This window comes from Periplaneta americana, chromosome 5 (genome assembly GCF_040183065.1).
Source record: "Periplaneta americana isolate PAMFEO1 chromosome 5, P.americana_PAMFEO1_priV1, whole genome shotgun sequence".
Classification (NCBI taxonomy): domain Eukaryota; kingdom Metazoa; phylum Arthropoda; class Insecta; order Blattodea; family Blattidae; genus Periplaneta; species Periplaneta americana.
In genome coordinates this window covers 38,117,659-38,143,083 of record NC_091121.1, presented here as the reverse complement: position 1 = coordinate 38,143,083, position 25,425 = coordinate 38,117,659, and the positions used below count along the sequence as shown (strand labels likewise).

General features: G+C 32.9%; 1 protein-coding gene across 1 annotated transcript; it reads right to left on the bottom strand.

The window, feature by feature from the left end:
* Positions 1-2,870: 2,870 nt before the first annotated feature.
* On the bottom strand, positions 2,871-25,390 carry LOC138699526 (golgin subfamily A member 6-like protein 1). The gene is made up of 3 exons (XM_069825484.1): positions 25,330-25,390; positions 14,891-16,766; positions 2,871-4,771 (listed from the first exon to the last, which is right to left on the bottom strand). Exons 2-3 carry the CDS (start codon positions 16,739-16,741, stop codon positions 4,043-4,045), a joined length of 2,580 nt encoding a protein of 859 aa, XP_069681585.1. The 5' UTR covers positions 16,742-16,766; positions 25,330-25,390; the 3' UTR covers positions 2,871-4,042.
* Between the last annotated feature and the right edge of the window lie 35 nt (positions 25,391-25,425).

The window sequence follows — 25,425 nt, the reverse complement described above, 5'->3', positions numbered from 1 at the left end:
TTTAAGTGTGCTTAATTGTGGCAAACTAATGTCAGTAGATTTACTGGCATGTAAAAGAACTCCTGCGGGACAAAATTCCGACACAGCGGCGACGCTGATATAACCTCGGCTGTTGGGAGTGTCGTTAAATAAAACATAACATTTTTTTTCTATCACTCTCGATGCGAAGTCTGAGTAGGGGTTCGCTTGCATGTCTTGACCTCGTGGGGAATAGAGAATACGAACAAAAGACTGACTGGATTGCTCCTCTTGAAGAGAAGACAGATTAGAACTTGAGCTGTTGAAGTTTATGATGAGGACTAACGAAGGAATAATGACAACTTTTGAATTATACACTTTTATGTCTGTTTGTATGTTAGGTTAGGTATGTATTATGTGTTATATTTGTTCCATTTTCATATTAATCTGTTTTTTTTTTAAACTGATTGGATTTAATCATAGGTAAGGGGAGTGAAACCTACGAAGTAGGACTTGTTTTGTAAAGCACTTACGGTCAAAAGACCGTACATTGGATTTAAGAGCAAATTTTGATAGTGTAGTGCATCTGTATATATAATATTGCTGAATAAATCTGTCTCTGTCTGGCTGCCTGCCTGTCTAAAATAAGAAAAGTAGTATAACACACTTACTTTATTTAGACAGTACATACGGTTTCGGTCTACTGAAAAAAATTGTTAGTGAAATTTAATTATTCCTCGTAACTTCATTTTTAATTTGTTTTAAGCTTGATATTCGTCTAATACAGTCATTTCCAACTGGCCGAGTTGTGACGTCGGAGAATACTTTTCCTCTCGGAGAAGAGCCCCGGAGAAATAGTCAGAGCCAAGCTTGGATCTGTGGCGGATCGTGCACTGTCAGAGCTATTAGCTGTAGTCGAATGTATAACAACGTGTGCAATGTACAGAATAAGTAATACATACAAAGGGAAGTAGATGTCTGTTTCTTTGATCATTATCAAGCAGAGACAGCGCTGGCCGCCGTGTTGAAACCAGGCCTGCTATTCATACAAAGAAATACGAAAATGAAACAGTATGAGGTAGGCTACAGCATTAGACTTATTATACAAAATAGAAAAATATAATAGTGGTGGTAGTGGTAGTAGTGGTAGAAATAGCATAATAATTGAATCGTTTATTTTAGAAAGGCCACAAGTCACATTTTTGTGAAAATTTATGTTTTGTTGAAAGTATACTGTATTGGGGTAGCCGCATTAAGGGAATCAGGTAGTGATTACAGGTCAAAAATCCGATTCCTTATTTTGTGTTTTAAAAAAGTACAAAACTTGCCCTTTAAAACAATATAAATACTGTGGGAGGCATTTCTGGAGGTAAGACCTTTAAATAACCTCTTTAAATTTGACTGTGCATGTAATTCATATATCCTTCTGTTTTTTAAATGTAGTTTTCCATAAGTTGACATTTTTCAAACTTAAGTGCATTTTTCTCTGAAACTAATTAATCAATTTACATAAAATGTTTACAGTGTTTTCTGCAGCTTGTGTACTACATAGTAGACCTACGGGTTTAAGAATATCGCAGATATAACACGAGAAAAAAATACATCGAAAAATTGCAAAAAATGTTAAATAAAGTTCAATATTTTTCTGTTTCACTAGGGGTGAAATATTTAACTAAATTTTGCTTTAGTATTTACAATACACATTACTATATAACTTAAAAAAAATGCAAGGTATATGAGTGAAGATAGTAGCAAGTAATGTGCACCTGAAGAATGAGGTACACTTAGCAAAGTGGGAAAACAGGTTATCAGTTAGGGCCTTTATTTTGCACTTGGATACGAAACTAACTAGTTGTCTTTTATACCACTGAATTCAGAATGATTGTATCACATGGCAATTTTTATTCCACTCTGAGCACTAAAAGCATAGAAATATTGAACTAAGTTTTTGTGCTGAATTTTTTTAATCGCACAGGCATCACTACCCAGTTCCCTGAAGTTTAGAAAGGGCACATTCCTAACTCGACTCCATTTGTTGCTATGGAGGTTAGATAAATACGTTTATTTCAGAAAGGGCACATAACCTGGACATATGCCCTTTCTTCACTAAACTGACTGTAGTCAACATTCGCGCATAAAAGTTCTCAAATGAAGGGTACACGGAAAAAACGATCAAGGTCCATCAAATATCGAAATTGAGTTAATAATGCTATCTTATAGTGTAAAAGAAGTACTATCATGTGGTCTAGCTAGTAATAAGAAACCATCGTTCTTGACATTCCACTACGTCAATTTCTATTAAGTAGACACATAAGAAAGTATTAAGTGCTTAAACTTTAAAATTCGTTTTTCTCGAAACTTTCTAAAATGGACCTTGATCGTTATTCCCGTGTACCCTTCAAATGTGTAAGTGAAGAGGCAAAGTCTTTCTATGACACCATTGTGAATTGGCCAACTACAGCACAGAGTAATGCAGAGTAAACTTTTTCATGCCAGAAATGAAAATAAGAACACATTACATTTACGGATGTAAAGAAAAACAGTTCTACAGTATGATATTTCATTTCCTTTTTAAAGTAGACATTATTCTGTGCTTGAGAACGTCAAGGTACATAGTACTGCTGCTTATGATTAGGTTTTTCTCCGGAGCAGTTGTTTGCGAGCTTTCATTCGGAGTCTTCCGGTTACCTCCGATTGATGCAGCGCAGGTTGTATATGTGCTGTGGCGCAGGCATACACTTTCCGCTGAGCATTCCTTTAATCGGATCAGGTAGTGATTCGAGTCCGCTGACGTCCGCGTATCTTTTAAAATAAGTTGTGACTTGTTTATTGTCTCTTTTATGTTTCTCTCTCTCTCTCTTTCTTCGTTTTTTTGTTTTGCTTGAAGTGCTACGTTAGCTAACAGATTTTTTTCTAGTTTTGAAATTCATTCTATATGTGGAAAGGCGTATTAGTTTTATGTCACTGATCAAATTAATAACATTAAATTTAACTACAAAACTAACGCAGAAGTAAAGCTTTTCAGTCGCTAATGTAAACATTTATACTGTCGTTCTCCTGGAAATACTCGTTTATTCACAAACAGTTTTTGTAAATTATTATTCTAATCGGTTTAGTTTAAAGTAAAATATATTAAGGGAGTTTCAGAATGGAACAAAAATGTGTGGTATCATTGGGTTAAAGTTTACTGTCCAAAATAATTTAATCAGATTCTTCACCGGGTAGGATTGTGGTCATTGTGTTAAAGGGTGTCAGTATTTGAACTGCCTCTTCTAAAACGCGCCACTCTTTTCCTGTAATAAAAAATATAAGCGTATATCAACTTAAGGATAATTGTAATTATATTATTACCACATTTTTCTTTAGTTCCATTCTTGAACTCAGTACTTTAATCTAAACATTAAAATATAACCCAAGTTGTCTAAACAGTAAAATATAACTCAAGTTGTTTTTTAAATATTCCATATGTTTTTTATTGCCTCGAAAGTTACGTTTTAGAGAAATTTCAAGACTTCTTTCTATACTTGGACCTTTGGGAACAATAGCACTGAAACAGTTTAAAAAGAAATCGTATCAAATGTTTTCCTTAATTGTTCTTGTCGGCGCTTTCATCAAGTTCGCGTTTGTGCGATCGCTTCAAATGGTCTAACAAATTCGAAGTTCCACCACACTTAGAGTAAATTCGCTCACAAAATTTACAGTGTATCACCTTACTATTACCTTCAACTAAATTAAAGAATTTCCATGCGACGGTTATCCGATTTGGTGCCATTTCATTCCACTCACAACTACCGTCACGTCAGTCCGTACGCGTCGGTCGTCCTTGAGCTAACTGTCGCTTCGCTCCGAACCACCGCATCCCTCCGTATATCCCCTGTTCCACCTACGGTAGTACCGGAGATCACCGGTGGAGAGCTTTAATAGTTATCTCCGATTCCTCCGCGGTAGCAGTCACTCCGATGAGCAATACTAGTACATAGCCTACTGTTGCGTACGTATAGACGTTAGAACAAAGAACATCAAGACTTTATGAATCAATATTCCAACAATTAAAACAGTTAAAAGTTACAGGCTCAGGAACCACTCATTCATTTAGAATTACTTCACTGTCTGGCACTATATCTCGCGGAATTTTCCCCGCAACATCAACAGCAGTCTCATCAGCACCCTTTTCAATAAGGAATTTAATGATATCTTGATCACCATTCCAAAATGCATAATGGAGAGGTGTTCTTTTGGTAATACTACTTTTGGCATTGATGTCCGCATTGCTGCCAATCAAAACTTTTATAACCTCAACATTTCCATTCATGACAGCAGCATGTAGTGCAGTAATGTTGTCCCAGTTGTACATTCCCTCGTCTAGTTTGGCTCCGTATTGAATCAAGAGTCTCACTAAGTTATCAAATCCAAACCAGGCAGCATCAATCAATAGAGTGCTGCCGATGTCATTCCTCGAATCTACAGGGATTCCTCTGTCGAGCAGCCATTTTAAGACGTCAAGTTTGTCTTCTGTTGCAGCCAAATGAGCGGGTGAATTGCTGTAGAGTTCATTGCTTCGTGCTGTAATATTTGCGCCACGAGAGAACAATATTTCCATGGCTTCGAAGTTACTATTTTTGGCTGCCCAATGAAATGCTGTATACCCCTGTTCGTCTCTAGTGTTTACATCCGCACCGGAACATAGTAGCTTTAACAAAGTCCTAGGATCGTTTCCTTTAGCGGCCTCGAGAAGTGATGTTCCGTTGCTAGAAAGGTTGTCGCTACTGCACTCTTGTGACCGGTTTTGTAGTCCTGGTACTTGACTCGTCTCCTGAAATAAATTCAGGGATGAGGGTAGTTCTATAAAAATCTCACGAAAAGTAAGATATTTGAGAGTTTCAGGTACAGTGGCGGAATTCGAAATCAAATATTAGACTAAGTAAACCATTTCAAAGGATAAAGAAATACGTGTAAAGAAAGTGAATACAAATACAAAAATTGAATAAATTTAGAACACTTCCTGACCAACGTTAGCCTTAGAGAAAACTGAAAGAGGGACACATATTAATTTTAATCAAGTTATGACAATTCTTACCATTGCTATTTATTTACTTACTAACTGGCTTTTAAGGAACCCGGAGGTTCATTGTCGTCCTCACATAAGCCCGCCAATGGTCCCTATCCTGAGCAAAATTAATCCATTCTCTATCATCATATCCCACCTCCCTCAAATCCATTTTAATATTATCTTCCCATCTACGTCTCGGCCTCCCTAAAGGTCTTTTTCCCTCCGGCCTCCCAACTAACACTCTATATGCATTTCTGGATTCGCCCATACGTGCTACATGCTCTCCCCATCTCAAACGTCTGGATTTAATGTTCCTAATTATGTCAGGTGAACAATACAATGCGTGCAGTTATGTGTTGTGTAACTTTCTCCATTCTCCTGTAACTTCATCCCTCTTAGCCCCAAATATTTTCCTAAGCACCTTATTCTCAAACACCCCTAATCTCTGTTCCTCTCTCACAGTGAGAGTCCAAGTTTCACAACCATACAGAACAACCGGTAATATAACTGTTTTATAAATTCTAACTTTCAGATTTTTCGACAGCAGACTGGATGATAAAAGTTTCTCAACCCAATAATAACAGGCATTTCCCATATTTATTCTGCGTTTAATTTCCTCCCGAGTATCATTTATATTTGTTACTGTTGCTCCCAGATATTTGAACTTCTTCACCTCTTCAAAAGATAAATTTCCAATTTTTATATTTCCATTTCGTACAATATTCTGGTCACGAGACATAATCATATACTTTGTCTTTTCGGGAATTACTTCCAAACCTATCTCTTTACATTCTTCCAGTAAAATTCCCGTGTTTTACCCAATCGTTTGTGGATTTTCTCCTAACATATTCACGTCATCCGCATAGACAAGCAGCTGATGTAACCCGTTCAATTACAAACCCTCTCTGTTATTCTGGACTTTATTAATGGCATACTCTAGAGCAAAGTTAAAAAGTAAAGGTGATACTGCATCTCCTTGCTTTAGCCCACAGTGAATTGGAAACGCATCTGACAGAAACTGACCTATACGAACTCTGCTGTACGTTTCACTGAGACACATCTTAGCATTGCTACACAAATAATAAACTATTATAAAGAAAAAAAAATATATTCGTGATTTATGAAATTATGCACACTATTAAATAAATAGGAGATAAAAAGTCAGGAAAGATTTTCGACAGTAAAGAGAGACTAGAATAAGAAAGAAATATTTTATTGGAAGTGGCAGACAACAATGTTGAAACAGGCTCTACACTTTTGATTAAGGACCCTGATTCCTGGATTAACGCTGAATGACGTTAAATACTCGTATTAGACTATGTTAAAACAACTTTATTTTGACATTAAAATTAATGTTTATAGTCTTTGCCTTTCTTCGACTGGGTACATTATTACTATAGTTCGTATGAGAATTATCTTTCTCTTCACGTTTTCTTTTCCTTTTTTCATACATTTTAAGTGACTGTTTCCTGTAGACATGTTTATCTCTACGTGACAGAATTAGCGCAGAATTTCAAAGTCATTGCTAGGATGTACAGTGAAGAGAGGCAGGTGTTAATTTATGCATAAAGTGTGTAATAATTCTTGTCTTTTCTGTTGGTATTTATATAAATCTGCTGGAATCTATACTAACAATAAATCTGTAGCCGAAATTTTTCTGGTAATTTTCGATTTTACAAAAATAATTGGTCCTAACATATATAATTAACCACCCTGAAACCGAAAATCGCTTTTTTGAAATGTTTGTTTGTATATCTGTCTTGTCTGTCTGTATGTTTGTTACCTTTTCACGCGATAATGGCTGGAGGGATTTCGATGAAAATTGGCATATAAATTAAGTTCGTTGTAACTTAGATTTTAGGCTATATGGCATTCAAAATACATTATTTAAAAGGGGGGTTATAAGGGGGCCTGAATTAAATAAATCGAAATGTCTCGCTTATTATTGATTTTTATGAAAAATGTTACATACCAGAGGTTCTTTAAAAATAATTTGCGATAAGTTTTATTCCTTGAAAAATTTTGATAGGACTGATATTTAATGAGATAAATGAGTTTTAAAATTAAAATAACTGCCATCTAAGGCCGTGTAATGAATTAAAAAACAAATGACTTCGTCTATAAGGGGCCTTGGACAGCAACAATCGAAAGCTATGAAAGATAGCCTACAGAGAATGTTTCTGTGTTTGTATGAAGTAATATCGGAAGCTAAATTAACCGATTTGTATAATTAATTATTATTTCACCATTGGAAAGTGTAGTTTCTCTAGATGGACATAATGCTATAATATTACTACAGTAACTTCTGATATAATATAATATAATATAATATAATATAATATAATATAATATAATATATAATATAATTTAAGTTATTTGAAGGGTTCAGAACCATAGTGGGCCAAGCGCCATTTACTGAATACGTAGAAAACAAGGGTCAAGATACGATTTTATTAAGTTTAAAGCATTACCTTTGATTCCTAATAAGTCTAATTTCTCAATTAAGATATCATGTTTCACTGTATCAAATGCTTTTCTTATCTCGGGGAAAATACCAATACATTTGTTACCTTGATCAAATTCTCTAACAATTTTTTTAGTAACTTGATATATTGCATTATCTGTACTGAATTCTTTTCGAAAACCAAATTGATTATCACTTAATATAGCATGTTTATCAAGATAATTCATTAATCGAACTTTAATGCATTTTATCTAGTAATTTTGATATACGTGAAAGTAATGGTATTGGTCTGTAATTGTTCATATTTCTTTTGTCTCCTGTTTTAAAAATAGGTTTCACAATTTAATTTTTAAATTTATTTGGGAATTTGCCATTTAGAAAACATAAATTAAAAATATGCGTTAGAGGTTTGGCAATATAATTTATAACAATCTTAAGTATTTTAGCACTTATGTTATCAGAACCAGGGGATACATTATTTTTTAAAGTTTTGGCTATATTGATTATTTCGTCATCTGTTACGGGGTAAAGATACATACAAACATTTACTGAAGTTACATTGCTAAGAAAATTGTCATTTTTTATAGACGATACAATATCCAAGCCAATGTTTGTAAAATACGAGTTAAATTCTGTTGCAATATGTATTTTATCACTTAAGATTATACCATTTCGAGAAACAATCTCAGTAAATTGTTCTTGATAAGATAGTTTCAAAATCTGCCAGTAGAGCAATAATAGTGTAATCTAGAAGGCTGTTCTTCAAATTGAACAGTTCATTGAATTCAAAAAGCTGTGATTACTGTGCATCTTATTGTTTTCATTAATTATTCTGGTTAAATTACTAGGTACTAAGTTGCTGTATCTCGTGAGACCTACCTGCGCGTGAGGGGAAAGAAAAAGTGGAGTGAGAAGCTTTCCTCCCTCACTATGTTCACTTGTCAGACCGGCAATTAAGGTTCTAATATACCCTTAATTTTTTTATTTAAAAATATGATTTTTTATTTTTGTGTCATCTGAAAGCTTGAACTTTCTAGTTTTCAAAAGTATATCAGTTTTTCTCTATTATGTGTAGTTAATTAATTAGCTGAGTATTTATTGCTCGGAAGCACTCTTCCTTTAAACCAGAAGTGCAGTTCTGCAATTGTCAATCATCAAACTTTGTCAATTATATATATATATATATATATATATATATATATATATATATATATATATATATATATATAATGTAAGTCACATGAAAAAGTCATGTTCTATACCGCAAAAGTGACACAACTCAAAGTATATGTTCACTATAGCCTTGGAGAAATATAATAGTACATTATGCAACGAGCCTATAATGAAGGTAATTAAGAAGCGAGTATGGATATTTATGAAACGAGCGCAAGGGAGTTTCATAATTTTCATACGAGCTTCTTAATTACCATTATAGGCGCGTTTCATACGACTTTTTATGCTCGACCATATTTCTAACTTAAAATTATTCAGATGTATACATTTTATTTGTATCTGACAAGATCGGAAGTGACCTTCTTCTAGGTCGTGAATTGAATTCGACATTGAAAAACAAGATGACAAATTGAATTTATTTGAATATTATTTACAATTAACGCTAATTATTATAGTAACAGAACATAACCTTCTGCGACAGTATTGGATTTCCAGCCTCCGTGACTTTTCGCTAATTCTCTTTCGATTGCATATCCGAGAATAATCGATACTTGCGGTTTTATAACAGTAGAAAGCTGACCTGTCATTGGCTGAACAGTTGTTACCTGAGTCGTCATTGGCTGAAAGACCTGACCTTTAATGAGTAGGTGTACTTAATGACATGCATTAAAGTTCTGCTACCAGGTGTATAATTACTACATTTCGGCATGGTCGACCTTTAATGAGTAGGTGTACTTAATGACATGCATTAAAGGTCTGCTACCAGGTGTATAATTACTACATTTCGGCATGGTCGACCTTTAATGAGTAGGTGTACTTAATGACATGCATTAAAGGTCTGCTACCAGGTGTATAATTACTACATTTCGGCATGGTCGACCTTTAATGAGTAGGTGTACTTAATGACATGCATTAAAGTTCTGCTACCAGGTGTATAATTACTACATTTCGGCATGGTCGAGCATAAAGGTTTTTCGAATGTATAAAATTAGCAAGTAACTCAATTTCTAACTAAAAAAGGTACATATTGAACTAACTGTCCTTTCTAAAATATTTGCACTTTGATTTCACAAAAAATGTGAAGTTTATTTTCATTATATTGTGAAGTTAGATTTTTTGAGTGTGACATTGTTCTTGCCGGGGTGCGATTATATGTCCTTGGTTAAACAGATATCCAACTATCTATGACTATTTAATTTATCCAATGATTTACACCAGACATGCCCAGTCATGGCAACTCTAGCCTTCAAACGAGATGCGATAGTGACGTAGAATATCTTTTATGCTCGACCATGCCGAAATGTAATAATTATACACCTGGTAGCAGTCCTTTAATGCATGTCATTAAAGTACACCTACTCATTAAAGTATAGGTGTTTTCAGCCAATGACAACTCAGCTGACAGGTGTTCAGCCAACAAGAAGTCAGCTTTGTACCGTTATAAAACCGCAAGTATCGATTATTCTCGGATATGCAATCGAAAGAGAATTAGCGAAAAGTCACGGAGGCTGGAAATCCAATACTGTCTCAGAAGGTTATGTTCTGTTACTATAATAATTAGCGTTAATTGTAAATAATATTCAAATAAATTCAATTTGTAATCTCGTTTTTCAATGTCGAATTCAATAATCAAGATTATACCAAGTTTAACGGGGTTACACAAGGTCAATGACATTATTGTTCCTCGGAAAAAATCAATACTTTCGCGTCTGCGCACATCTCACAATTCACGACCTAGAATAAGGTCACTTCCGATCTTGTCAGATATAAATAAAATGTATATATCTGAATAATTTCAAGTTAGAAATGTGGTCGAGCATAAAAAGTCGTATGAAACTCGCCTATAATGGTAATTAAGACGCTCGTATGAAAATTTTGAAACGAGCTTGCGCTCGTTTCATAAACATCCATACTCGCTTCTTAATTACTATCATTATAGGCTCGTTGCATAATGTACTATTATGGGTATGCCTGCATGGTATTCTGAGATTATACGTCACTATTGCACCTCGATTGAAGGCTAGCTCTGCCCCGGTTGAGCATGTCTGATTTATACAGTATGAAGGCAACTTGAGTTCGTAGGAACACTTTTGTAGTAATTTTCATATTCAATTAAGAGGCTAAAGAGTTGTCTAATGTTCTAGAAACCAGCCATAACGACGTAAATGTAAGACACAGAAACATCGGATTTTTCTCCTTTCTGAGAAAAACATGGTTAGAAGTTTAATGGTCTATAAAAATCAATTAGCTTCATGTTCAATCCAGACAATCTAAAATTAAGAAACAGTGGAAAACCGATGGTAATTTTTAACCAGTTATTGTAACAATGCCTAAAGTTATCAACATCAGTTAAAAGAAAAGAAGACTGAATCGTCAGTTTTTTCCCTGTGCAAGCGCCATTTACATCCTTGAGTAATATTCTTTTTTTTTTTTTTTATCGCCGTTATGGAGTTCGGAACTCCTCATAGTGTCTGTGTGGGAGACAGGTAATGAAGTCTGGACATAGGACGTGACGCATATGTGCGTCGTGTTTCGGATACGATACGGTATCGATTTACTCTTAAACGGCACAAAGCCGAGTCCACTTCGCCATTGACTTCCACCGTTAGAACGCCTCGCTGCAAACATTTGCCTCATCCTGTCTTCAGCTAGACTGTGTGTTAAAACTTCAGCAAAGTTAAAAAGAGAACTAATTTTGATTCTATCATGTAGGCTTCGTTCCTGGATGTATACTTTAATTGTGACTAATTGAAACATTTGAAAATTGACATTTTAATAGTAGGCCTGCATTATACAACGAGGCTATAATGGTAGTAATTAAGATGCGAGTATGTTTATGAAACGAGCGCAACTCGTTTCATAATTTTCATACGAGCGTCTTAATTACCATTATAGGCAAGTTTCATACGACTTTTTATGCTCGACCATATTTCTAACTTGAAATTATTCATAAGTATTCATGTTATTCTTATCTGACTGAGGAGCGGAACTGACCTTGTGCAATACCTCGTAAATTGTGAGATGTGCGCAGATGCGAAAGTATTGATTTTTTCCGAGAAACAAATGTCGATATTGATCTCGATATAATCTAGAGAGTAAAATAGTTGTCTTTCGATTGCATATCCGAGAATAATCGATACTTGCGCTTTCATATTGCTACAATGATATTTTATGATTGGTGGAACACCTGAACTTTAATGAATAGGTGTATTTTAATGAGGTCCATTAAAGGGCTGCTACCAGGTGTATAATTACTACATTTCGGCATGGTCGAGCATAATAGTACATTATGCAACGAGCCTATAATGAAGGTAATTAAGAAGTGAGAATGGATATTTATGAAACGAACGCAAGCGAGTTTCATAATTTTCATACGAGCTTCTTAATTACCATTATAGGCGAGTTTCATACAACTTTTTATGCTCGACCCTATTTCTAACTTGATATTATTAATTTTAATTGTATCTGACCTTCAGCAATGTTCCGTATGTTGTGAGATGTGCGCAGACGCGAAAGTATTGATTTTTTCCGAGGAACAGATATCCACATTGACCTTGCTAGGCCATAAGAACCTACAGAGATAACATTGAAATTAAATTAGACATTGAAAAACGAGATGGCAAATTGAATTTATTTGAATATTATTTACAATTAACGCTAATTATTATAGTAACAGAACATTACCTTCTGCGACAGTATTGGATTTCCAGCGTCCGTGACTTTTCGCTAATTCTCTTTCGATTGCATATCCGAGAATAATCGATACTTGCGGTTTTATAACGGTAGAAAGCTGACCTGTCATTGGCTGAACAGTTGTAACCTGAGTCGTCATTGGCTGAAAGACCTGACCTTTAATGAGTAGGTGTACTTTAATGACATGCATTAAAGTCTGCTACCAGGTGTATAATTACTACGTTTCGGCATGGTCGAGCATAAAATATAATGTATGTCACGCTGCTCCCAGGACGATACGTCCACAGACAATTTGTCCACTATCTCACGTCCACAGCTATTTTTCCCAAGGAAATTAGTCCAGCAAACATTTCGTCCACCAAAAAAATTGTCCATTAATATTTCGGTCAAGAATTATTGTGTCCATAATTTTTTCCCAATTTTTCTTTGTTCACTAGTTTCTGTGCCAACTAAACATTTTATCCTCTAATATTTTGTTCATTTTTGGGTTACCATTACATCCAATATGCAATTTATAAAAATGGTTGCTATGGAAATGTACTGAATTATTTTGTAGCATAAAAATGTTCATTTCTGTGGAAATATGTAGTTCATTGGTTCAGTATTAAATTTTGAAGTACCGTAAGTGAAAACATTTAAAATGGCTTATATAACAACCGTAAGTAGACAGGACATGCTAGTCCACAACAATTATTCTTACCACTTTCATTCACAGTATTATTATTATTATTATTATTATTATTATTATTATTATTATTATTATTATTATTATTATAGTAGTAGTAGTGGTAGTGGTATAGTAATAATATTAGTTTGAATCCAATTATGCAAATAGACAATCAGGAATATTGGACACAATTTGACAATAAAAAGGACAACTTAATAAAGAGAACAAAGATAAATGTAGGACATGACAAAATGTGGACCAAACATTCAGAGGACTAAATAGCACAATGGACATTTAAACTATGGACGAAATAATAGTGGACATAAAACACCATAGAACGAAAAAATAAAGTGGACAGAATATCAAAGGGACGTACGAAACAGTGGACGAAATATCCGTGGACAGAGCGTTTTGGAACCGTCATGCTATATCACGTCACATCACGTGATATAGGCCAAGTATGTTGAATGAACTTTATATGCGACTGTTAATGGGATACAGAACTACATGTTGGGATCTTTATGGAATATATCAGATAAATACCTTAGAAAGAATCCAGTGTAGGTCAGCTAAATTTGTTAAAGGTAAAAGAGGACACAGGAATGATACGATAAAAGAACTGAAATGGAAGCTTTGGAAAACAGACGTAGAAAAACTAGAATAACATCATTGTATATAGCACATCTAGGTCAAAAAGTATTGTAGCAAACGAAGAACGGATTTAGATAAATTCTCATTTTTAAATCGAACTATAAATGATTAGAATGTCCTACCTGCAGCGGTCTTTGAAGGCTGTTTTTGTTCAACCGCATTTTCAAATCTTTTTCGACCATGTATTAAAATAATCTTCTCTTTCGGAAATTATTGTCGCCCATCTTGGTGAAAATAATCATTTTCAAATACAAAGTTCATCATTGGCCTCGTCATGATGAAAATATTACTGTCGTTAATGCAGGATTAATTATTTCAATGGCCAAATATATTGATCAATTAACTTAAATGTAGTTTAATGAGAGTTTAAAGTTAAGTTTTGGTGAAATGCATTCTCCATTTAAGTGTCAATTAGGAAGACTTTAAATAACAATTAAAGTTAAATAAGCTTGATGAAATCAGCCCTAAAAGCCAAAACGAGAATGCAAGGTTTTAAATGTGGCTATAAGGCATATGCCCTTTAAATACACCATTAAAAACTTTTGTTGCTATAAACGGAGTTTCAATGCATTTTCTACTGTTATTGTAGGTTATTTCAGATAATTCGGACTTCCGTTAAACCGGTCAACTTGAAAGGTGAATAGGTTATTTATGAAAAGGCCTAAGTCTTGAATGCTAAATTGTTAGCAATTTAAGAAAAACTGCTTACTGGCCGAAATTTTGAAATTAAGGCTGAAATTAAAATTGTATCATAAATTCTACTAAGCATTATAGAGTGTGAAACTTATTCCTCTTCATATCTAAATCGATGCATCTACACCCAACGAGCAGTATTACTCGTACATTACAAACTCATTTTCACAAAATTAGCAACTTAGGTCCTTTCATAAATAACCCAATCAAGTATAAAAAAAGGTGTACAAAATTGTAGTATGTGAATTGGTAGCAGGCAAAACTAAGTATATCAATGTCAGGCAATCCAACTTACCCCCCAATTAGTCCTGATTAATGAGATTTTACCACAGTATAGTATATACAGTCACGAAGCTTGAGTTTTGAGGGTGCTAGGAACAATAGACTGTGCAGGTACTATTTCGCATTGTCTGTAATGAGGCGATAGTAGCGATCCTAGTGGTTAGTAACTATCTATGGATGCATATTTATTACTTATTGAGCTTCGTGACTGTATATACTAGACTATGATTTTACTATATTGGATTCAATCGATACTTACAGTGTCTACTGAATTTCCGTGCCGCTTCTTGTAGCTTCCCAGCTCTGATTCTAGAAGGACACATTCACACTCTCGTTTTAGCAGTCTGGAAATTAACTCCCTTGATATATTCGCCTCCTTCTGAAGTTGTAGAAGACTAGGAACAGTATAATTAAGTGCGTCCATTCTGGTTCTATCTGCGTTTTCTTCTCTCACACTATCATTTCTTACTTCGTTCCTTCCCTCTTGCAGTTCCTTCTTTAATCTCTCCATATATTCTTTCTGGACATTTAACGTTGATTCTAGTTGCTCCTCGCGATTCCTCATATGTGATATTTCTTCTAAAAGTTTAATTTCGCGATTTCTAACTTTCTGGAGCTCTATTGTCTGATTTTCCCCGTATCTTTTTTGCTTATATAATTCTTCTGTTTGTTTCAATCTTAGTTCCATTTCTACCTGCAATGCTCTCTTCAACAACATCGTCAAGTTTCTGGCTTCGATCAGTTCTTCATTTATTGTGTCTAAGCGTTCCTGACTACTTTGAATCTCTTCATTCGATGTATTATTTTGTTTTTCTTGGACTTCAAGTTTTTCTGATAAGTTTTCTTCACGCAGACTGTTCTGTTCTTCGATTACCATATCCTTCTCCTCTGTTGCTTTCATTTCCGAATGTAATCCCTCATCCACAGAGACGGAAATATTCCTCTGTCCATTTGTATTGGGTATTCTCCCTTCGCACTCCGTAATATTTTCCAGTGTCCTGTTATATGTATTACAACTATGACCATTTTCTTTACATATCCTTTTCAGTACCTCTTCGCTGTTACATTCTTGCAACATCTTTTCAATTTCTTCCCTTCTTTCTTTCTCCAACTGCAATTGCTTTCTCCAGGATGCTGAAAATTCTTTCTCTTTTTTCAGTTCTCCTTTTATTTTCTCTTCACTTTCTTTATATAGATTCAGTTCTTCAGTAATATTATATCTCCATTTCTTTTCCTTTTGTAATTCTTCTTGCAGTCTTTTCTGAATCTCAGTTTGATTACCAAGTTTGATTTCCATATATGCCGTGCGTGCTTTTTCCGATTCCATTTCATTCCGCAGAAGCTCCATCACTTTCTCCCTTTCGTTCAGAATTTGGTTCGTCTTCTCGTTCAATTCTTTATACTCTTGTAAATCTCCATTGATTTTGTCAGCCAGTCTTTTCACATCCTCAAGTTCCTTTTTCAGATTTCCTTCCTCTTTTTTCATAGCTAATCGTTGTTTATCAATATATACTAAATGCTCTTTGATTTCGTGCAGTTCTTTCTTCAGCTTACTTACTTCATCTTGTTTATTCTTCAATTCAGATCTGAACTGCACAACAGTCTTCTTTTCCTCTTGTAGCTCTCTTTCAAGTCTAGCCTCGTGATCCAGTTCCTTTTTCAAATCTTCTTCGAGTTCTCTTTCGTGTTCCTGCACCTTTTGAAGTGTACGTCTTAACTCATAAACCTCGCCTATTTGTTTCTCTAATTTGATTTCTGCATCTAGGAACTTGTTCTTTTCTTTCTGTAGCAGTAACTCTACTTGCAAAGCACGCTCCCTTTCCTTCTCCAAAGCTAGTTTGTTACACTGGAAGTTTACCTGCAATTTGTAGATCTCTACTTGCTCCTTACACAGCCTTATTTCCGAAGTGGCCACCCTGTTCTCCTGACGTAGATTCTCTAAGTTTGTAGTCAGTTCTTTCTCCAGTTCTTCACGTCTACCTCGTTCATTTAGTCTTCGTTCTTGCTCACGTTTCAACTCGCCGAGGAAAGGTAATAAGCACTGCTCTTTGGGATCTTGGAATTGTTGCATCAACTGCAGCAGCTGAATTATAACAATCTGTAGAGACATTTTTGTTGACAGAATGCTATCCAACCTGAAAAACGAACACGTTTATGCTATTGTAGTGAGGAAGATTAATAATTAATGCATGAACTTCAAATAAAAATGTATTGACTTGTCGTGAATATGAACATTTAGATTATTTAAGGCCAGATTGAAGGCGTACCTAATTTCTCACATCCTCTATTCTGTAGGTGAATTTATGACATTAAACAACGCTAAATGTATATTTCTGTCTTGTATTAATTATCGATACTAACCCCTTGGGTTGTATTTGTATATTGTAAAACTCTTCTGTATAATATTTCAACTAGATTATGACTGTAGTACTATTAAGATTTTTTGACACGTTACATTTTATATCTATGAAGCGATGTACGAATACCATGGAATGTAAATAAATACAATACCATACAATGACTTTTCAGTAGCCTAAATGGGACTGAAAAGTGTGAAAAAAAAATGGGCACACGGACCTCCAAGTAAACACAAGAGAGATGAAGTATTCTAAAAGTATGAATATGTGATATTAACATTTATCTGGCTTTTTAGTATTTTGTGATTTGTAACTACAATGAAACTGAAGTAGTTTTATAGTGGAACAATGATCATAATAATAATGATAACGCTAATAGTAGTGCTACATAAATTTACCCTTCTTGTCTTGGATTGTGACGTGAACTTCATTGTATATGGTCCCTCTCTTAATCACTATGATGGTGACGGCGATGATGGAAAATGATAAAATTTTCCTACTTTGACGCATTCAGCTCTGTGATATGATGTTCAGTATAGTGATCAAATATTGAAGACAATTTCTTTTTATCTTTATGGCACAAGTAATTATAATTTTGTAGGTTCTATTGTAATTAGGACTTTGCTGCATTGTAGATAATAATAAATAAATAAATAAATAAATAAATAAATAAATAAATAAATAAATAAATAAATAAATAAGTTAATAAGTAAATAAGTAAATAAGTAAATAAATAAATAATTGAGGAAATGAATACATAAATGAATAAATAAGTGAGGAAATGAATAAATAAATGAGGAAAGGAACAAATAAATAAATGAATAAATGAACGAATGAATGTATAAATGAATGAATAAATAATAAATAAATAAGTGAATAAATAAATAAATGAATAAATAAATAAGAAAGTAAATGAATAAATAAATGAGAAAAATAAATAAATGAGAAAAATAAATAAATGAGTAAATAAATAAGTAAATGATGAAATGAGGAAATAAATAAGTAAATAAGAAATGAGGAAATAAATAAATAAATGAGTAAGTAAGTAAATTAATAAGGGAACAAGTAAGTAAATTGACCAGAGATACATAAATAGAGCAATAGATAAATAAGAGCAATATAGATCAATAGATGCAATGCAAGAATGGAGAAAGTTCACAGAGAATGGAGAAAGTTACACAACGCAGAGCTGCACGCATTGTATTTTCACCCTGACATAATTAGGAACATTAAATGCCAGGTAGCACGTATGAGCAGAAGCCGAATGCTTAAATGGAGACCGAGGTGAAAAAAAGAGACGAGAAAGGACCTTGGGAAGACCGAGGGAGACGGATGATGAATATAATATTGAGAGATGGATTTGAGGAGATGGAATAGATGATGATAGAGACTGGATTATTCTTGCCAAACCCAAAACACAACCCCACCACCACACACCCCCCCACCAACCCAAACCCAAAACAAACAAAAAATTACACATTAAGTAAATAAGATACAAGTAGAAATTATATAGACGAGTAAAAAAAAAAAGCAAAATCAAACAATATATCAATAAATATAATGAAAATGGAAATATGGTAAACAGTTTCAAACGCAATACTAACATTTACATCGATATTTTTAACGTAAATGCGTCTATATCGAAGGTTCGCTACAGAAATTCGACCCCCCCCCCCCCCCAACAACACTACCCATACACCCCCCCCCCCCAACAACCCTGCAAAAATGTCCATCATCATTAATGCTCAGTATGAAAAATGTCCCAGTTATCAAATGTCCAGTATAAAACATGTCCACAGTCAATAATGGCCATTGATTAAATGCCCACTGCCATTAATGACCAATCAACCAAATGTCACAACCAAAAATGTCACAACCATTAAAAAACAATATAAAAATGTACTACTATATTACATGTCCGACATGAATGTCAAATATTTATCAAATGTAAATTAATAATTTAACAATGAAATGTAAGCTAAATTTACAATATTCTGTAACTAATTTTATCAACCCCCCCACAATACCCCCCCCCTCCAACCACTCCCCCCCCCCCCCTCATATGAAAATGCCCGAAAATATTGTTTCACATTATTCTTGTTCTTATATTGATTGTATCGGTATATAATTCTTTCAATTCACAGTTGATTTGTAGTAATATATTTCCATACAATGCCACACTCCATGCAAAGCACGTCACTAGCACAAAGCAGATGGACAGTGTTTTACACATACCAATTTTCATTATTGTACAAGATAGAGTAATGGAGCAAAGAAATGTTGAATATTTCCAGAAATTTTACTGCTGTAAGCTGTACCTAACCCCTTAATCATTAACTGAACCAGTTTCTTCAAACTTACTAATCAGTGCACTGTAAGAAAGAACTGTACAAGGACCGTCTATAAGATGAATATTTTTACAAAATCTTCTTAATCCTGCAGTGAAGTTTATAACCACATTCGTAATAACATTGCACCAAACCAATTTTATTCTTGTTTGATGATACAAAACCATTTCCTCATACTTGGAAAATGTGTATAATAAACAAGCCAAATGGCTAAGAAACGTGTTCATTTTTCAAAGCTTGATTGTTGTATCATAACAAAGGAAGGATTAATTTGTTTCATCTATACTAATAATAAATCTGTAGCCGAAATTTTTCTGGTAATTTTCGATTTTCCAAAAATAATTGGTCCTAACATATATAATTAACCACCCTGAAACCGAAAATCGCTTTTTTGAAATTTCTGTTTGTCTGTCTGTCTGTCTGTCTGTCTGTCTGTATGTTTGTTACCTTTTCACGCGATAATGGCTGAACGGATTTCGATGAAAATTGGAATTTAAATTAAGTTTGTTTAATATAATATAATATAATATAATATAATATAATATAATATAATATAATATAATATAATATAATATAATATAATATAATATAATGTAATATAATATATAATGTAATGTAATGTAATATAATGTAATGTAATGCAATGCAATGCAATGCAATATAATATAATATAATGTAATGTAATGTAATGTAATGTAATGTAATGTAATGTAATGTAATGTAATGTAATGTAATGTAATGTAATATAATATAATATAATATAATATAATATAATATAATATAATATAATATAATATAATATAATATAATATAATATAATATAATATAATATAATGTAATGTAATATATAATGTAATGTAATGTAATATATAATGTAATGTAATGTAATGTAATATAATATAATATAATATAATATAATATAATATATAATCTTATATAATATAATTTAAGTTATTTGAAGGGTTCACAACCATAGTGGGCCAAGCGCCATTTACTGAATACGTAGAAAACAAGGGTTAAAATTAAGTTATTACCATAATTCAATGGAAACCTATAACAAGTAAAATAAAATATACACATTAAATCTAAATGATGTCAATCTTCATTAAACTATGGTTGCATGTAATAGAAATTAAGAAACAGGTTAATGGAATTGTCATTGCACCAAATGAGTGTCTCTGGACCAAAATGATCGCATTTTTATTATTTGGATGCAATTTAAATTAAGTAACATATTAAACGATTTATCCTTCTATCAAACATGAATGTTCCCTGGATCAAATGTCCTATTTTAATTATGTAATTACTTTATATATATATATTTCTAACGGGTGCAGCGGAGCGCACGGGTGCGGCTAGTTATGAAATAACTAAATACCGTAATCTTCTTCACATATTTTGTAGCCACTTAATTCATCTTCATTGCTCAATTTAAATTGAAATTCTACTAATTTAAACTGTGTTGGTTACGTACTTTTTAGTAGTCATACAGGACGAATCGTAAGTAATGTCATTAATTTCAGCGGATTATTCTTCAAAACGTTTCAAACTAAACTTTTAATAAAATTTTGCTCGTTTCTGCTTCCTTTTCGAGATAAAAATTGTTTTGTATAAATTTTAGTCCTGAAAAGAAATTTTAAAAAGTTACAATTTTTCGGATCAAATTTATTCATATCGTCGTTGTTCCTGCAATAACTCCTATGTGCAAAATATAAAATTTTTCACTAGGAAGAAAAAACACATTTATTCATTCTATGGCAGCCGTATATAAGAGACTGTGAATTCTTACATTTTCGAAACAAAGAAATAAAATTACGTAGAGGAGATTTTATTATTTGCTGTATCACTATTTAAGTTTTTTAATAAAGCAAAAATCTGACAATCGATAAATATATCACATAGGAGTTATTGCAGGAACAACGACGATATTTAAAGGACAAAACAATTCTTTTAATAATTTATTATCGTAGTACACTACTCTGAAAAGAAATTTTAAAATGTTACAGTTTTTCGGATCAAATTTATTCATATTTAAAGGACAAAACTAAAATTCTTTTTAATAATTTATCAACAGTAATCTCACTAGACGTTTTGATTTATCTAGAGAAAATCAAAACTCGAGTGGGATTTAATTGACTATTACACGATTAGAAGAAAGTATATAAAAATTAGAAGTAACGAAGTACTCCAATACAATAAAATATTAATTGACTTACGAAAATACAACTGTCTTCAAATGTATTATTGTACCATCTCAACATTACAAATATTACGCTAGATGCATGCTAGATGGCAGTAGTGTCTTTATACAGACACTGTAATGATTACTATTCAATAAATCTTAATATTAAACAATCTCTGATACGTGACTATCCATAATATCATATAGCAGAAGTTCTTTTTATCCTCTCCGAGCAGAAGCTATAACATAACCTAACTAATATACACAAGTGTTAGAAAAGTTTTAATTAACGGCGATGACATAAAAAATAAACATGACTAATTTTAAAAGGAATAATTATTGAATGTACAACTTTCAAATTTGAATGTGGTTGGTGGTTCAATTGATGGTATATTGGACGTGTGCGTAATAGAAGTGGAACTCGTTGATTTAGGCCTACATGGTGTATTCAACTTATTCAGGATTTCCGAATGGTGCTCTTTATTTATTTGTAAATCGGATTTCAGAATATGCATAGGTATGATCAGTGATTTTTATTAATTCTTGTTCTTGAATGCCAATGCGAGTCATATTTGAAACTGCTGTGCATCGACTGGAGTGGTTTGTAATTTTATATATATTTTTGACGTCCAGACCAGCGCAGTTTCAAATGTTGGCAAACAAAGAAACAAATGCTAGGGACGCGATAAAATTAAACAAATGCTAGGGACGCGATAAAATTAAACAAATGCTAGAGACGCGATAAAATTGTGCGATAAGCAGCCATGATTGGTTGAAATACGTCCTTTCGTACCGTTTTATTGGTCAAAAGTAGTATGACGTAGTAAGAGTGTAATAGTAATCATAATACACTGCTCTCTTAAACCCTTTGCAGCATAGTGGTTGTTCGGAAGAACCACAGTTTACTTTATTTCTAAATTTTATAGCACAGATACTCTACCAAGGAACTATCTCTTGAGTGTACATAGAGGTGCCATCGGTGTTTTGAACTTCTGTGCAAAGTTAAAATGTTGAAAAAAATTGATCGAAGCTTTGTTATGATCCATGATATGAAAAACATAAAATAGTAATATACGTTACAAGAGCGGTATGTTGACGTTTTCATGTTCGAGGAAAAGATTGAAAAAGCGAAACGTAGTTGAGCTTTTTTAATTTCCGAGAACATGAAAATAAACATACCGCTCGTGTATAGTACATTATTTTGTGCGAAGATCGTTTATTACATACCTGAAAGACGAATTTCTAATTAGTTGCAATGGAATCTCCATGTTGGTTTCTGTTTAATGACGGCAACTTCGGAAAACCAAAATATCTTTCTTCAACATTGTTACTGTAAAATGTTTTCTGTGTTTACTATACTCCAGCAGGCCGTGATATACGTCTGTCTTTTTTTTTCCCCACAGTCTATAAATGCGAACTTAGAACAAACGGTAAGGTTATGTAATGATTTATTTTTCATTTTAATATTTTAACAATATTATTTATATAACATATTGCAGTAATAACATCGGCATCTGGAATCTCGTTGATTTTTTCACGGCTTCCTTAATATTACTTGTATCAGGAATGCAATAAGTTTCGTGGAGTAGTAGCCTAGACTTTACTTAATTTTTGCAAATATTTAAAAACAATAATTAACATTGTAATTTAAGTGAAATTGCAGTGGTAAGTTTCCAATTTATAATTATTACTATGTTAAACGTCTCTAAAAATAATATGTTAAAAGCCTAAAGCAGTAAAAATGAATGTCGCGCTTAAGCGGTAAGAAGAGGGAAATTGTTATGTGTGTTACGTTGGGAATACTGAATGTGGTATTTCACACTTACCGCGTATTGGTTCTGGGCGGAAAACAAGCAAATACGCACGATCTCGTACAAAATTAATTTGTGCTGCAAAGGGTTAAATTCACTGAGCGTATTGGGAATTAAATCAATGGCTTTCCCAAAACACGCTATGAAACCTTTAATATAAAACAATTTTTTCTCGGAAATGAAGCAAAACACAAGCAAAATTATATTAAACTGTTCTGTTTGAAATATTTCAAAGAATAACCCCCTGAAATTAAATAAATTACTTACGGTTCATCCCGTATGTTTTTGAGCGTATGAATAGCTTAGGTTTACATTCAGTACGCTCACTTTTCCTCCTTGCTTCGAATAATGTAATATTTAAAGCTGAATAACGGAGTAATCATGCTATTACATGTTTTGTTAGTGCAGCAGACTCTGTATAATATATTTACAATGATTGTTCCTTGAGTTCTCTAAAAAGCAGGTATTGAATTACCGAGACGATCTGAGATATTCAATTAATAAGGATACGGTATTAAATTATATTAATTTTCTTCATACGAATTCAATCAGAAGCAAATTTAGTAACATGATCTCTTTGAGTAGCAATCCTAGAGAATATAATAATAATAATAATAATAATAATAATAATAATAATAATTTATTTATTTATTTATTTAGAATATTAACGTGCAAAAACAACAGCACAAGGCCAATTACAGTTTAGCACGATACAAAACAGAACAAAACAACAAATGATGATGAGAATGAATGATAGAAATGGCAATGAGATGAAATGCAATCAATATAATAGTCTACATCAATCATTGATCAAATAATAATTATAAAATTATAAATTTAGTACAATGAGATAATTGAAATAATGGAATAGTCTACATTAATCAATTGACCAAATGCAAGAAATAAAATGGACAAATAATTATAAAATTAGATCAGTGAGTTAAAAACTCAAAGATATACTACACATTAAATGGATCCAAGTTGAATCCATGCAAATTAGCATATTTAATGCATCTGCAGACCGGAGAGAGAGATTTAGAATTCTTATTATAAAACAATTTATGAAATCTTAAACCGTTAGCAGGAATACGAAGACTGATATTGCTTATGAAAGATTCACAATCAATATCACCCTTAATGACTTTACAAAAAAATAAATAATCAAGATCCTGACGTCTGGTGAACAAACTACCGCAATTGAAATAATTGCATTTAATCTCATAGTTATAATCGGAATTTGGTAAAAATCTATAAGAACACAAGGAAATAAATTTTCTTTGAATATTCTCCAATTTAGCCGAGCCAGTGGAAGTAATGGAGTTCCATACAACAGATGCATATTCAAGCTTGGATCTAACCAACGTATAGTATAAAATTAATAAACACATAGGAGTGGAAAAAGAATAAGTTATAGACCTAATTAGACCAAGCATTCTTAACGAATGGGTATAAATATATTGCACATGATCATGGAAATATAATTTAGAATCAAGTAGGACACCAAGATCTCTAATACAATCTTTCTTAGTAATTACGACATTACTGAGAGAATAGTTAAATTTTAGGGAGATAGTTTTCCGTGAGAAGGAAATAACAAAAGTTTTGGATTGATTAATTTTCATTACATTTTCAACAGACCATTGTGAAATTGAATTAATGTCATTTTGAAGAATTTGACAATCGACCAAACTATTAATTTTGCGAAAGATTTTGAGATCATCCGCAAATAAAAGGCAGCTAGAACTTATTCTTTTACTTATATCATTTATAAATAATAAAAATAAGAGAGGTCCCAATGTAGACCCTTGAGGAACACCGCATAAACTATTAAATGGAACCGAGAGAGAATTACCTAGTCGAACACAAGACTGTCTATCTGTTAAATAATTTTCAAACCTATTAACGTAGTTAGTGGAGAGACCAAAATTACTTAATTTATTTAATAATAATAATAATAATAATAATAATAATAATAATAATAATAATAATAATAATAATACCTGCATTCACTTGCAGAAAAATGAAGTCACCGAGCAAACGAACATGTTAAGTGTAACTCTTTCAGAGGAAAACTGCAGTCCATTTATCTATGTCCA

What these genes read in the sequence shown, in the direction of transcription:
- LOC138699526 (XM_069825484.1), bottom strand. Translation starts at nt 16,741, where the DNA reads ATGTCTCTACAGATTGTTATAATTCAGCTGCTGCAGTTGATGCAACAA. An exon ending in ACGGAAATTCAGTAGACACT is followed by an intron (nt 4,772 to 14,890) that starts GTAAGTATCGAT and finishes AATTTATTTCAG; the next exon opens with GAGACGAGTCAAGTACCAGG.